At 32.3% G+C, this 17,090-nt stretch overlaps 1 protein-coding gene across 2 annotated transcripts in view; it reads left to right on the top strand.

Moving 5' to 3' along the window:
* Positions 1-17,090, top strand: part of LOC107440893 (calcitonin gene-related peptide type 1 receptor) — a 79,517-nt gene that overhangs the window by 48,672 nt on the left and 13,755 nt on the right. For both annotated transcript variants that reach the window (XM_087165628.1, XM_087165627.1), the window contains exons 3-9: positions 2,261-2,415; positions 3,639-3,826; positions 6,116-6,241; positions 9,696-9,790; positions 12,787-12,878; positions 14,980-15,130; positions 16,078-16,228. In XM_087165628.1, the coding sequence (XP_087021754.1) occupies positions 2,261-2,415; positions 3,639-3,826; positions 6,116-6,241; positions 9,696-9,790; positions 12,787-12,878; positions 14,980-15,130; positions 16,078-16,228 (958 nt within the window). The remainder of the gene's footprint in view (positions 1-2,260; positions 2,416-3,638; positions 3,827-6,115; positions 6,242-9,695; positions 9,791-12,786; positions 12,879-14,979; positions 15,131-16,077; positions 16,229-17,090) is intronic.

The raw sequence follows: 17,090 nt of genomic DNA on the forward strand, positions 1-17,090 counted from the left end.
CAAAATTTTAATTAAATGTTTTCAGTTATGTCAGCAAACATAAATTACAATACATAGGGTAGAACATAAATTTGGAACCACTTTTATACAAATTCTATGTAAACAATCTTTCTTTTAGCATTAAATGTTTAAGAATATTTTATGTGGCAAAACTGTTGGCACATTTTAAAAAACCATGCTTGGAATTTTTAGAAATTGTGTTCTTTTTACCCATTCAAAATTTCACATCGACCGAAATGAGGCCGATCGGCTTGTGTAGAGGGCTGTCCTTGCATCAGAAAGGTTCTGGGTTCGAATCCCGCCATGGATGTTCTTTCCTTCTCTGTCCTCACTGCGGAAGCGACGTTGGTGCCCCTGAAAGAGAGGCCTACGAAATCGCCCTGTAAATGCCTGAATTGACGGATGTTAACACAGGTGGGCATTGGGAAAAAATGAGCATAGGAAATTAAAACCTTTTTTCTTTTCAATTTATAATACCGCAAAAATTTTAAAAGCATTCTTATACAAGTATAGCAATCCTGTGATATGAAGCTAAAAATATTTAGGACCTCCTAGAATGCGACAAAACAGAATCGATGAATCGGTTAGTGGCGCTTCGCTCCAAACGCCGAGATAACCCCAATATGCAGCATCGAAATGAAGCTAAAAAAATTTAAATAAATAATCCAAATAAACTGAATTGGTAAGATACAGCTTTATTAAAAAATATGCACATTGGAGATAACAGTCGACATGTACAGTCGATCAAAAGTCAGGCACAGTTCTTCGTTGGAAACATCACGTTTTCAAATTACTTTTGTCTCTTCTCATTCACGTCTGGCAAGTCTTGAAAAAGGACGCCTATTTTTGAGCGCTAGAAACATGTCGACTGCGACTGTTACATGACTTGCTTATTTTAATAGTGATACTGAGACAATAATCCTGCATTTTTATATATTATCACTGATTTATTAAAATAAATTTACAATATATATATAAAATCTTTATTGGTGCCAAGAAGTTCTTAAGTGCGGACTAGATTAAACAAATTAAGTTAAATTTTTATTGGATTATCGCTTCAAATATTCTAGGAAGTTAGGACTGCTGGGTTGGTAGCCTTGTATAACATATAGGTCTTGCTTCCGTTTGGGCTGGACCTGTCGTTTTCTTATGGCTGGCTAAAAAGAGTTAAAGTTAAAAGCTATGCATTATATTGCATAAAATGGAACAATATTATGGTAAATCTAAGAAAACAAAACAGTGATTCATTTAAATTTAATTTTAAATTTTGAAATTTATTTTATTGAAATATTTAAATTTTTCTGTACTTTAAAAATAAAATACTTGTTCAATTTTGGAAATATTTATAATCACTCAACCTAATAACAGCCGTAACTATCTTTCTTCGTCGTTAACTTTTTTTTTTCAGAGTTATAAAGACTGGTAGCTCTGTTATAACATTTTTGAAATTTATCGAGAAGAAATAAGTCGCTGTTTTTAGCAAATTAAATTAATTTTATACATATTTATATTTTTTAGTCTCATATTATACATTTGCAATATTTTAAAACTGAATTGTAGAAATTATCAACTTAAATTATAAGCACTAACCCTTATCACTTTTTTTTGAAAAAGTAATAGGATTTTTAAAAAAAGTTTTAAGGTTTTTATACATCGCTACAAAGAAGTGCAAAAACACAACGTCAGCGGAGAATGGATTGAATTATTAACATTACCTAATAGTCAAACCATATTTTGTCTCACCCCAAAATATATTATTTTTTTAAATTTTAATAGGATGCACGAATCCATGGTGGCTCAGGAAATAGAGTGTTCACCTTCCAATGAGGAGAACCGGGTTCGAATCCCAGCGATAGCTGATTGTTACGAATTCCGCACCCAGCTAGCACTGACCACAGTGCTGACGTAAAATATCCTCATTGGTTGACGGATCATAGGTTGCAGTCCTCTTGCCGTCAGGCTAACCGTGGGAGGTTTTCATGGTTTTCCTCCCCATGAAACGCAAATGCGGGTTTATTTCATAAAAAAAGTCCTCTATGAAGGTACATTTCCCAAAATTGTTAATGAACCAAAAAGTTGTTCCTATAAACCCAAAATTGGATCGGCTGTTCAACGACGGCTATAAAATAGGATGCACGACCGACCGCTGATTATATATTCTAACTTGCTCTAACTTAACTTAAACTCTTACTTTATTCTAACTTAAAAAAAGTGAATTGTTAACTCCTTTGTGTTTCCTGATCTAACTTTTACATTACAGATATTTTTAAGAGGAGGTGCTGAAGTATATGAAAACCAAACTAAACGTTGTAGGAACAATGATGGTGAATTTCTCCCATATGAAGAATTCACTGCCGATTCATGTGCTAGGTGCTATAAGTATATGCCATCAGTGGCTTTCGTATCGAAACTAAGGTGAATATTAATTAACTATAAAATAATAGTTAATATATTTGTATCTCGCTTACTTGTAAGTTCAAAAAAGCTGGGCCTTGAGTGAACTAGGTTCACATTATTTTGTTTTTGAATCTGAGTAATTTGTAGGCATTTGCGGCATTTCTCTACCTATTGAATTAGATGGACAATTTCTGTTATGGTGGTTTTTCTCTTATATTTTCTTATGAGCATCAGTTGTGATTTTCTGCATTTAAGACGGTTTTCCCGTCAATGTCTTTGAATTTACTGATTGCAAGATTTGGACACCTTGCTGCATGACACCGCAGTATCATCAGCGGAGAACGCGGTCATTTCATGTATTTTGCCTTTTTTGAAAATACCGCCAATGTTCCAACGATCTGGAATTTTTTCTTAAAGTGGTAACAAAAATGTTAATAAAGATTTTGTGCTAGCAGTTTTTTTGTTATGTGAAATTTTCCGAAACAAGTGCGTCTATAGAAGGAAAATTGTTTCCTTGGAGTTAATATTGAAATGTTCATATTATTTTACTTAACTTCTGTATTATACTTCTCATAGACTGAATTTTTATTCATACATTTCAAGTTTTCAATAGGCTGAATTGGCTTTGACAATTTCGTAGTTAAAAAATAACTTTACATTTTCCCCCTACTTTTAGAGATAAGAGAAAAAATAACAATTTTTGGAGTTCTTATTTATTTTATTTCATTTATTAATTTTTCATTTATTATTTATTTATTTACTTATGTTCATAAGTTTCGCAATAGGACTTTGGTTTCAATGGACATAGGACAAATGAAAAATATATTGTTTGAGTCTAATTGTCTAATTTTTTACACCAGAAAATATTTTTAATTTCTTACATATAAACTCTTTGAAAAGGCTGATCAAAGTAATATTATTAAAGTAATATTATAAAGTAATATTATCCATATTATTAAATCTGACCCCCGTAAATAGCCAAGCAAACGGTCAACATTTATTCATTTTCAGATATTCAGCTATTTTATTCCAAAATTGGGGCATTTATAAAGAATAACTTTATGAATGCCACAAAGTCACGTAAAAAGTACTTTCGAAGATTCAAAACAGATTTATTATCAAATAATTGAGCTGGTCATTTTTAAACCACTTATGATATATAAATCCTAATCTTATAGAAACTTGTGTACCATAAAAAAATTCTCCGTACTATTCAAGGTAATGAGTAAGAAATATTTCAGGTACCGCTTCGATAAACCAGGTGTTCTCTGTGATTTAGAAACTAACCAAAGTTATGCTGTCAATCCCTCCAACATCAGTCAAGAGATACTAAAAACATTTGCTAATCCATCCTTCTTGGAGAAATGGGTTGAGTGCTGCAGAGCAGCTAAAGATTGTTGCATCAAAATGCAGAACTATCATTCCGACGGTAATATTTCATTAAATAATTCCTTATTTATGAATAATTCCTTATTCATTATATTGACTAATTAGAATATTCTAAATTACAAAATTAAGAAGTTTCTCTACTTTAACAACGAACAATTTTTAAATTAGTAGCGGATTTTAAGCTTAATTAGATTTTTTCAGAATAATTTAAATTCTTTGTAGAAAATAATATTTATTTGTTATTATAAAGACTAATTAAATTTGAATTATTAGTACGAAATAAAATTTTGAAGAAAGTAAAACGTTTAATACTCGCTTTCAATTTAAAATTCGTTCGTAATTTGCATTTGCATAAGCTAAATATCTAAGAGATTAAGAATGGCGATAGCTATCAGTTTAGATATGAGATGAAGTTAGATCAGGGTAACTGATATTCTAATGTTCTTATAACATCATATTCTGGTGACTAATGTTCAGATTCACTTTAACACGTTCACGCCGGGGTGACCCACCGGTGGGTCACGCTAGATTTTCTCATGTTGGTAGCGCACCGGAGTAAAAACTGGTAACAATTTATTTCATTTTTTAGTTTTTTTCCGGGAATAATAAAAATCCATAACTACCAATTGTTTTTAACGGATGCAATTTTTATATTGAATTGCTTCTTCCCCGTGATAAATTTCCTTACAGTGAATTGTTACTGTTGAGAATAGATTAACTCCTTAATAATATTATCTAATATTGAAATAGTTCTTCTACCAGTATTCTCACTTTCCCCGGCGTGAACGTGTTAATGAAAATACACCAGTTTCAAGGGTCAGATTGGTCCACCAAAAATATTTAATTCGTAGCAACTGATTTATCAAAGCTAGTAGTCGATTCTTTCTTTGATTTAGTAACATAAATTTAAATAAATTTCACTCAGTAAGCAAAAGAGATTTTAAGAAAAATTTGGGTTAATTAACAAAATTTAAGTATTTATCAAATGTGTGTTTTTTGCCCCTCTTTATTTGCATATTTGGATGCAAAGGGTATAACATTACCATGGAATTAATTAAAAAAAAACATTTTTAATAGCTAATTTTGTATTTCTTATAAAATAGAAATGTTGCGTTTGTTGATGTTTTAATTTTAGATTAGGTTATCTTAATTGAATCCATGGTTAACCTTTGTTAAGAACAGGTTAACCATGGTTAGGAAACCTTTGTTACCTGGATTTCTAAAAAGCTCCCTCGGTTATGAATGCTATTGAATTAATATTTTTCGCTAACTAATGAGGGAAATGAGATATTATGATTAACAGGGCATGTTCGATACTTAAGTACTTAAGTTATTATATTCTATATTAAAGTACTTGAGTTATTATATTCTATATTAAAAGTATTATTTTAAAAATGAAGTCAAAGTTAAAAACTAAATATTTTGTTTGCTTTAAAGACTACCAGACATAAATTTTTTATATGAGCAATTCAACAAATAAACGCCAATTAGGCAGCCAAAAAAAAATTGGGGGGGGGGGCACGCTATTTCTACATGAATTTTCTTCTTTTTTACACCCTAAAAAAGCAAGAAAAACTCGTGACCATGAAATTTTTTCTTTGTGACACACTTTAAGTAAGTATGAAAGTTAAGTTATAGTATGAAATCTCTATAAATACATTTTAGAGAGACATTATAATAATGTTATATTTATTTAAAAATCGTTTTATCTGAATAAATGGCTGAGATAAATCTAATCTAGTATTATTTAACGCAAAATGGCTCAGGTAAATCTGAGCCATTTATTCAGATAAAACGATTTTTACATAAATATAACATTATTATAATGTCTCTCTAAAATGTATTTATAGAGATTTCATACTATAAGAATATATTTTAGTATAAAAAACAAAAATAAAAAAATTTAATCAAAGTCCGTAAATTGAAAAAAATTGGGAAAAATTTAAAATTGGTATTTTGTCATTTAAAGCGTGTCACAAAGAAAAAATTTCATGTTCACGATTTTTTCTTGCTTTTTTAGGGTTTAAAAAAGAAGAAAATTCATGTAGAAATAGCGTACGCATTACTAGCGTATGCATTTTGTTATCACTCTTATGAAAATTGATAGGTACGGCAGTTTATCCTTGTAGCAAGAAAGTATAGATATTGTTTCCTTCAATTCAGGAACCATGAAAAGATAATCAGTTGCATGCAACTCCAATTGATAGAACATAAATCTTAGTTTGTATACTAAGTTTGTAGTCAAAACACAAACCTAACTGAAGGCTGTGTTTTGTATTCTTTTAGTGATATGTCCAGATAAAGAAATTAAGATGAAAATTTTCTCCAGATGCCGCCGCTTGTCCTCAAACCTGGGATGGCTGGCAATGTTGGACTTATACTTCACCTGGAATGATTGCTGAACAGCCATGTCCTGATCATATTTATTTTGAAGTAGACCCACCATTCTGCACAAGTAAATACCCATTTTTTTTATCTCTTAATCTTAACTAAAAGTTCGGTGAATTATCTCATAAAATAATGAAAACAAGATATGCAAACGAAGTAATTTTACTAGCGTTCTAAGCAAATGCCATTAGCAGTAATTTACTTTTGACATTAATTTCACAGCAATTGAAAACTGTCAGAAAATACTACTTTCGATATCACTTGTCGATATCGCTCGAAGGGAAGCGAAGGAGAGACGAGCACCTTCAAGCTAAACGAGCGACACGTATTCGGGTTCATGATTTAAGTTTTCAGATGCTTTCTTACCATTTTCAAGGTAAGCTGATTTACAAACATCCGTTAGGCTCAGTCTCTACGTACGAAAAACTAAAATAAATAAAATTTATTTATTATACAGATTAAGAAGTATTAAAATCGTAAATAAGTAATCTCAATTATATATTTAACTTAGTTTCTCTCTTCGCAAGTTTCGCCTTAATATCTTTGCAAATTTCGACCTTTACCTGTCACATTACATCTTGGTCTAGGACCTCAAAAAGTGTGCACCAAAGTCATATCTCCCCTAAATATTCAATCCATCTAGAAGGAACATACATTCGACGACTAAGGTCACTAGATCTTTAAATCTATTACTACAATATTGATTATAAAATTAAATTTTTAACGGATAAATACCTGTAAATACCCATTTTTTTATCTCTTAATCTTAACTAAAAGTTTTGTGAACTATCTCATAAAATAAAGAAAACCAGATATGCAAGCGAACAAGGGCGCCGGCAGTGGGGTGCAAGGGGGTGCACTTGCACCCCCTGGCTTTTTTTTAAAAAACAATCAAAGAGACACAGAAAAACAATTTTGTTATAAAAAAATTTTATTAAAAATCTTTTTATTCAAAAACAAATAATTAAGTAATTATTGATTCATAACAAATTGTTTAATCAAACAAGAATTTTAATCGTCTTGTTTGCTGTCCAAATCTGTTATAACTTTTTCATTGAATTCGGAGTCATAGTTGATTCTTTTCTTATGCACACTGAGCATGCACAAATTTGGCAGATATCTAAGCTATATTTTGTTTTTTAAATTTAAATATTCCTAACATTTAAGAAAAATTTAAGAATGTTATGTTGAGAATAATAACTTTAATAAATAATATAACTTTTAAGTAATAACTATTGACTTACAAGTCATACAAGAACTACAAGAAATAATAATAACTTCTACAAGAAAATTTCCGTGTGCTGTTTTCCAATCCAGCGGCTTTTAACGACCCTCTCTATTGTTTGGCCTTTTTTTAAACAAGGAAAAACATGAATTTTGACCTTTTTTTTGGAGTTCAAGTAACAAGACATAAATGAAATAAAAGCTTTCGTTATAATTGTGACAAACTATAGTCAACAGGAAAATCTTCAAAAAATAGGATCAGTCGTTAAAGGCCGTTGGATTGTAAATTAGCTTCCCGTTTATATTTAATATAAAAAATGAATTTAGAGTACAGATTAAGATCTTTAATAATAGAAGTCCTTCTATGTTTCCGCTCCACCAGTGATTACCCTCTTTTTAGGTGCATCCAAACACCTCCAGTCGCCACTGACATTATATCATTGTTTTCATCTTCCTTTCCATCTCTAAGGCGCTTAAACCACTCAAACGCCTGATTTTGCTCGCTGCTGCCATACCGTTAAATTTCACTTATTTTTCATGTGACTCTTTAACCGATTTACCTGATTTGAAATTGGATCCTCCCTGCCCAAGCGGTATCGTCCGCCAAACACTATGCGAAGCATAAAAGGTGGTGGGTTCAAATCCCTAACCCTGGATGCATTCTTTGTGATATTCTTCTCTAAATCGTTCTACCTCGCTCCTTCTACTTGACAACGGTTTATAAGCCTAAATTGAGCTCACAAGCCTGCAAATGTAAGTAGTTGTTGTTGTTATTTTACGTCGCACTAGAGCTGCACAATGGGCTATTGGCGACGGTCTGGGAAACATCCCTGAGGATGATCCGAAGACATGCCATCACAATTTTGATCCTCTGCAGAGGGGATGGCACCCCCGCTTCGGTATCCCGACGACCTGCACGCGAAGTCGAGCACTTTACGGTAGAACAGTTTAATGAGGACCAATACCGCACACTCTCGGTCCCTACGCAGGCTGATCCAAGTGGTCATCCTGTGAGGGAAGGCTTTGCTTCCCCGTCATTAGCCGTATAGGTGTATAGTGTAATATATGAATGTTCATTTAGGCCATTAATGAATGAATTGAACAATTGAGTTTCCAGGAAATAATGTACAAATCGTTTAATGTAAATTTAGATTTTATTAAGCATTATTTGTGAATTAGAAAATGGCCATTTCTTCATAAAAAAAATAAGAAATCTCTTAAAGGGATGAAATAATAATACTCTCTATTGAGAGATCATAAAGCCAGAACATCCTTTCTGACGGTTAGAAAATTGAGGCTGGGAGTCCCCAAAGGGCTCCCAGCCTCCACAAATTTGCAATTAAAAGTGAATATTTATTCTCAACGGACAGAAAGTATGGGTAGGAGATCCAAAATTTGGCGATTTATCATAATATATCATAGCCAAAAACAAAGCCAACTAGCATATCCACATGGGTTTAAAAGAACACCTTGGCGATCACGAGTCGCCAACAAATTTATGTGAATTATTATAACCATGCAGCCGAAACATTTAGCCGTTGGAAAATTAGAATAAAAAGTTATAAATAGATTTTTGTTTTCGATTAGAGGCGACAGTGAATTAATATGTCTGCTGGGAACCGTGTCTTAACGATCAGTCCACTGCGGGACGCAAATGTAAGTGATTTCAATAAAGCAACAAAGTCTAATTTGAAATATAACTTGCCCATTGCTCAATTTCACAGTGACATACCTTTTCATGTAGTACTCGTAAAATTGGTTGTAATGCATGGGTGCCATATAATGTGACGTTTCATGTGTCCTTTTACCAAGAGGAAGAAATTACGAGGACTCCGTCTTCGGTTAGTCAAAAGTAGTCCTTTGATTGAGGATATGAAATTTTTTTAGACAAATATTTGTAATTATCTTGAATAAAATGATAGTTCAAATGTATAATTATTTAAATTGTAACTTATCACAAATTTAATTTGAAACATTTTTAAATTAGCTGTAGTGAACATTCTTGCCCCTCCCCCCAAATACATTTTATAATATACAATTTAAGAACTGCCCATATACATTTTCTAATGGTCATATTAAAATTAAATTTGAATATATAGAACTGATATTTTAAAAAACACTCGATTTTTCAGTGTTGATTGATGGAAATAGATTGATGAAAGATGCTAATAATGTCATATATTTTGATTAGCCGACATTTTTTCAATTTGAATTAACTCCGAAAATTGAGGTCTTACTGTTGTTTATAAGAAAATAATTTCTTTTCCCTTGTTTCAAAATGAATATTTTCTTTTCAGAATATGCTCTGAAGGAGTGCTCACGAAATGGAACATGGTACACGAATGAACATTCTCGAGAATGGACAAATTTTCAAACTTGCAGCAAAAAGGGAGTACGTATTTTTTTTATACACTACCGGTCAAAAGTTTGCGAAAATTTTTAAATCTGCAAAGAAAAGGCCTAAATTCAAATGTTCATAGAACTGCGAAAAATCATTCAAATGGCATGAAAATTTGATATGTTCTGAAGTGAACCCTCTACTGTTAGTTACATATGATCAAATTGCAATACTTTGTTTTTTGCGAACTGAATCCAGCTTTTCATCACGGATTGTTTTTATGGTGAAAAAAGTTGTTAAGTTTGAACACTTGCCAAACTTGCAAAAAATATTTTTTGTACTTTCTGTTAATAGAAAATAGTTATTTGAACAGTTCTATGTAAGCCCTCAAAATTTCAAATCGATTCGATTTTTTTTAACGAAGTTATAGAATTTTGAAAAACATGTGTACTTCTCTCGATTTTTCAGCATTCCACATATGCAGTCTTCTGGTCTATACATCTTCTATCAAAGAACTTTTTAATTTTTATGTTTCTATATTTTCAAATAATTAATATTTATCATAAAACAAATACTCTTATTCATTATTGTAATTATTATTGTTTATATTTATTGTTTATATTTATTGCTTACCTGTATTAGTTTTGTTCTGATATTTTTACTTTATATTACATTAAATTAAAAAGTTATAACAATAATTACATAAATAATTCTAAAAAAATAATAACAATAGTATAAAAAATTTGCATTTTTATTAAACTATTTTATTTACAACAGGTCAAATATTTAACATATTCTTATTCGTATTTTGTAATTAAATAAATTAACATTTAAATCTTAGATTCCTCGAACCATCCACCTTTTGCTTTTATTATAGCCTTACATATGCATAGCATTCGTTCTAATAAACCATTAATCACTTCAAGTGATATAGAGTTCCATTCCTGTTGTAAAATGTCCCATAACTGACTTCGATTCAAATATCAGAGCATCGTTTGCAAGAACAAACAAATTTTAGATGAAATGTGACATCTATGAGATATTGTTTTAATTATATTCATAATAAGTTCCTTGTAGTAACAATAATTACAATAATAAATAAGAATATTTGTTTTATAATCAATATTAATTATTTGAAAATATAGAAAACATTAAAATTAAAAAGTTCTTTGGTCGAAGATGTATAGACCAAAGGACCGCAAATGTGGAATGCTTAAAAATCGAGAAAAGTACACATGTTTTTCAAAATTCTATAACTTCGTCAAAAAAAATCAAATCGATTTGAAATTTTCAGGACTTACATAGAACTGTTCAAATAACTATTTTCTATTAACAGAAAGTACAAAAAAAATTTTTTTTGCAAGTTTGGCAAGTGTTCAAACTTAACAACTTTTTTCACCATAGAAACAACTCATGATGAGAAGCTGGATTCAGTTCGCAAAAAACAAAGTATTGCAATTTGATCATATGTAACTAACTGTAGAGAGTTCACCTTAGAACATATCAAATTTTCATGCCATTTGAATGATTTTTCGCAGTTCTATGAACATTTGAATTTAGAACTTTTTTTTGTAGATTTCAAAATTTTCGCAAACTTTTGACCGGTAGTGTATATAAATTATTAATCTCTTTGGATACGAAATTATTTTTAAATTTAAAAAATGCAGAAAAATTAATTTATTACATTACAAATGGATATAGAAAAAAAGTAAAAGAAATTTGGCTTAAAAGTTTAGAATTAAAACGAATATGAAGACCTGCATTTTCTTATATTAACACTCGGGTGCTTAATAATTTCATACATTATAATCGGAGGCTCTTGATCTATATTTTTATTCAAACAACAAATATGCAACAAGTCAGGAACACTTGCAGTGACCATTACATAAAGCTTCCTAATTCACCATGGGTGAAGGTGAACACCCATTTTTCGTGATGTTTAGAGCATCCTTCTACGGCCCACAGGTCCTTAGTTAGTTCAGGTTCCTTCCCCAACGAACATCTCTCTTACACACTCTCCTTCACATGGGTGACTACGGACACTCGAACAGGCATCGAAACTACCTCACTCCTTGACAGTTGGCACTACTTTGCCTAGTTTCGCGATTCGACTTGATACGACAAGCAAATCGTCTGGGTTTACATCGTCAGGATCCAAACTGCACTGGAATGGTGACTTCACTCACAGCCATGCGGCCTTTCAGTTTCATGAAATTCTCACGACCGACAACGGGTCCTAGAGGTTTGAATCCTGTCGGCAGTCAAGGAAAATCTCTCTCACACCCATTCTCCTCGTCGCACATTTTCCGAATCGGATAAAATAGGGTACTTGATTATGTCCAACTGTAAAAAATCTGAGGTTTTATCCGATAGTGCAACTTGACATGGGAAAAAAATGCTTAGCATAATTTAAGGGTGGTGTAAAACCTGTTTTAACATCGACAAGCGGATAGCCTACTCTGTTTTTCATTCATCTCCAAACATCATTAACTAAATATCCGACCGGTGTGCAAGAGAATGTCCGACCGGTGTGCAGGAGAATCCTCCGGTTCCAGGAATGATGGAAATTTTGTGAATTCCGGACCCCGTTCAGTCGATCATGAGATTGACACGTTAATCCTCTCATCTAATGTATCTATTGACGTTCAAGTAGCTAAGCTGCTTCGTCAAGCTTTCTCCCTAAACTAGTCTCATTTGATTTCCGATAAATATAGTAGCAGTTTTAGTCAAAAATACCCAGTCCCTGTTTTATACTTTTACCTGATTTCGTCCAACTCTCCCCTGTTGCACATTCTTGATTAAGAAGACCTATATGGGAACGGGAAATTCAAATATGCTTTCAACTAGCTTGTTAAACATTTATTTTTTGAACTGTTATTATTTTTATGACTATCCAAAATTAAATAATTTTCATCAGATTTCGTACTCATCAGACTTTTCAGATACATCATCAGATACTCATCAGATACATCAGACTTTTTACAGAATAATTTTTCATTAAAATTATGCCTGATACATTTAAAAGTAATTTATATACTCTTTAATTCTAGGAATATGCCATGCATTTAGAATTTCACGTCACAATGTACATAATTTCAGTGATTGCCATTGTTCCCTCATTGATCGTATTTATGACTTTTAAGTGAGTTCTTATAATTTAATTTTTCACTTATTTGAATATGAGTTTTGATATTATAGATTAATTATTAAATCAGTACTCCAGGATCGAACTCCAGTTCACCTCATTCGAAGGCGAACGCTCTATCCCCTGAGCCATCGCGGCTCAAAATACTGTATTCAAAAATCTATAACAATAAATTCCTAAACAACAGTTGTTCGAGAAATGCATCATTTGGTTTGTTCCGCGATGAAGAGCTTTTGGAGCTTACTTCAAATTTCTTCAACTTTTGAGAAGTGCATTGTTTTACGTTACGGTTGTTAATCGTTTAATAATAATTTTTTATCAATATTTTAAATATTTACTTCAGAAAATTAAACTACAATAAAAAAGCTAAAATCTTGAAGAATAAAAAACTATTCACGATTTTTGCAAACTTAAGAAACATTCCGTCTGAATTTGGTTTGATCATTCTAGTTTAAATGCACCAATCAAATTCCCAGTTTCTAAATGTATATTTTATGTGAATTTTTATTTTGATGAAAAAGTGACAGAAATATTGTCGGTGTTTAGTATCAAAATAAAAAGTTTGTTTTCAAAATATTTTAATTCTATTCAAAATTGTTTATTTATAACTTTAAAAGAAGGAAAGAATATCTCCACTGCTCAGTTAAGATGAAAAGCGATTAAACTTTTCAGTTCTTTTTTTAAATGGTTATCACGGACTCTAAAAACCCCGTGTCGGAGAGCAGATCTACTGCCTCTGACTGCAAATCGACAGTTCAGAGTGGGTGACAATGACAGTACTTTTTTTTACATTTTATTATAACAAATCTATTATGAATTGGTCATTCGCGCAACTTTTATTTTGAAATTAGCAGTGGTGATAGAAATAAGTCTTAAGTATTTTTCTCTCTCTGGGGAACATCCCTGAGGAGGATCCGAAAACATACCATCGCAATTTTGATCCTCTGCAGAGGAGATGACACCTTTGCTTTGGTAGCGTGACGACCTGCGCGCGAAGTCGAACACTTAACGGTAGAACAGTTAAAAGAGGACCGATACCACGCACTCTCGGGCCCTATGCAGACTAATCAAAGTGGTCACCCACCCGCTTACTGACCGCAGCCAGTGCTTTTGTGATGTAACGTAAGCAAATGCATAACCCACAAACCTCTTTGTCATTTTTCAGTTCAATCACTTTTAAGTCCATTTTCTCGCAGAATAACTCATAACGAAAAAAAAACTAAAACTTTTTCAGTTAAATGACATCTGAATTTATTTAGAATGTATGTCATAAGAAAATATATTTACTCATAAATATAGGCTGCATATATACATAATTCGGTGATCAAATGCAACAAAGTATTGTTGTTGTTGTTCTCATCCCCATGACCAGCAGAGCTAGATCAGGTCCATGAGCTCGTTCACTCTGAGAAAGTCTAGCAACAGCGGGGGAGCTTGAACCAGGTCCTGCCTGGTAAGTCCCAGACAAGATAAAATGTGGTCAGGGGAGGCCTGGGCAGCAGAACACTTAGTGCAGATTTCGAAGTGTTTATTACCATCGTTATATGTCATTGATGACAGATGTCCACTGAGGAAACGAGTAGTGGCAGTTTGTTCTCGTCTATTGCTGCCCCAAGCCATAGCGCCCCCTGGGCACCTACTCTGATACCATGAGTGTACTGGCGGGACCATTCAAATGGCCATATTCTTTGCCTTACATTTAGAAAAAAGCTCCGAGTAAGTAAGAGCAGCGACAGTCGTAATGGCCTCTTCAGTACCTGCTTTGGCCAAACTGTCAGCAATCTCATTTCCAGCTATACAAAGTGTTTGTTGCATTTGACCACCGAAATCGATTGCATTTCTTTCCAATCAAATTATTTTAACTCTTTTGTAATTTATGAAAATTACTAAAATATTTCAAAAGGTTAATTAAAAAGTTTATATATCACCTGAAGCATTTTTTGTGCATTCAAATATTTTGGGGAATGTCAGATCGAAGACGAGGACCGAATTATATCTATACAGAATAATTCATACATAAAGTATAAACGCATAATTTATACTCATTCGTAAAAAGCTCTAATATATATTTTAAGAGGTTTGATTGTTTCTCTTGCAGACAACTTCAAGTACCTCGCATCAAAATGCATAAACACTTTTTCTTTTCTCAACTTTTAAATGCTCTGTTCATGATCTTATTCAAGTTACTCATCGTGAAAGATGAATTGAAAAGGAGTCCTTCATATGAAACATACATTGAACAAAACAGCGTGAGTATCATGAAACTTTTTAAGCATTGTTTTCTATGCAGTCATTTCGATAATTAAAACAATTATATTATTTGATTTATTACACACACGCAGGCTTGCGTGTTCATGACAAAGCTGGGTTTTAAGCCCTTGTTCAGTTGAAAAACACAGAAAAACAATTAAAAAATTATTTTGTTCCTATATGGTTTAGTGAGATAATTATGTCCAGCGCCATTTTTAAAAAACTCGTCCCGAGGCTTGAAATATGTTTTTATCAAGTTTAATGTATATATTTTTTTTTCAAGAATCTTTAAATAGTTATTAAATAAAAAGATTGAGTCAATATTTAAATATATTCTGAAAGACTTTCCAAATTTCGGATAACAGTTTTGGCCTATGGTGATTTTAACCCTGGAGGAAACTGTTTGTGATTTGGCAAAATGGTTTGTTATTGAGCCTATGGTATTTTTTCCACTTTTGATTATTATTCTCTATCTTCATTAAATATTATCTAAACATAAATCGTCATAATTACTCCAATTTTGTAATTTAGTTACCAGCAGATGGTGTTAGTGAGTAGGCAGCAAATGACGCTATGCATAGGGCAAAGTTCTTGAAAAGAACACAAACGCTATAGGGCTGTAATCTAACAGTGTTCAAATAAGCACGGTAATTTTTCATATTTCAACGCTAAAATTAAATCTGTCTGGTTAGCGTTGTGCTATCTATAAGAAACTTAATATCACAAAATTCTACGTAAAATTTTTACGGCTCTCTCAATAAGCATACCGTTTGTTTCATCTCTCTATCACCTTATTGTTTCCAAGATTTTTAATTTTGAAATCAGTCAATTCTCCACTGCGTTTAATACAATGTGATAAAAAAAAAATTTATACTATGTCAGAAATATTTATTTTTCTACTTTTCCTTTTTTCCAAAAACTGATATATTGTTGTATTTCTTTTTAGTCATTGTGCAAAATCATATTCACTTTAACAAAGTATTTCCGCTCAACGAACTACATGTGGATGTTTTGTGAAGGTTTCTATTTGCAAAAACTGATTGCAGCCACTTTTGCTGAACAGAAGAGTTTCATCATGTTCTACATTATTGGATGGGGTTTGTTATGTTTCAGTTTTAAATCTGTCTCACATTACAGCCAACTTATAAGCTTTTTTTTAAGATTTATGGGTAGCTTTATTACTACATAATAACATGGGTAGCTTACTATTATTTTTAAATTGTTTATACTTTTGTTTCACGCGTATGATTCAAAAGTTCATATGAAACTGTACTTTGTACTAGTTTTCTCAATCACCTGTATCAACTGCCGCAGTGAGCACCCAGCCTGTGTTTTGGTTCGTGATGCAAGATCCAAGAGGAAACCTACTGAGAAAAAAAGGCAGCCACAGGAGTGCCGCCGACACAGCCAATCATTTTCTGCAAATCTTTAGAGAGATGCAGGAGTTACGAAAGAACCAGGAGCTAGTGAAACTACTCCGATCTCTAGTACCTGAAACCAAGTCCTAGATGCAACACATCACCTCCGCCATGACTGCTCACATCTCCAGTCAACACCTTCTACAACTTTTACAGCCATTATTTTAGCTGCCCATGGGCAAAATTTCAGATGAAGAGGAGTAAGGTGTTCGCTTCGCGGACAAGGTCTCCGTAATCAACTTTAATTCAAGTTCTAGTTCTTTCATAGTGAGATTATTAAAATGTAGGCAAAATGCCAAAAATTCTGCAAATTTTTTGTTTGAGTACCACTCTGTCAAATATTTCTCAAAAAGCGTTGTAGTTGGCAGCTCTGCATATACATGTCTATTTCCTAAGATGGAAAATAATTGTTAAGAGATCTTGATAATCATGGACGTAGGTACCTTGCGAAAACAGCTGTAAAGAAAAAGAATCTTATTATCATTTTTATAACTTTTTTCCGGTGTACAAACAGTTCTAATGTAAAAATTCAAACATCATT

Source organism: Parasteatoda tepidariorum, chromosome 6, assembly GCF_982258835.1.
Source record: "Parasteatoda tepidariorum strain Cologne lab strain chromosome 6, Ptep-v5.0, whole genome shotgun sequence".
NCBI lineage: Eukaryota > Metazoa > Arthropoda > Arachnida > Araneae > Theridiidae > Parasteatoda > Parasteatoda tepidariorum.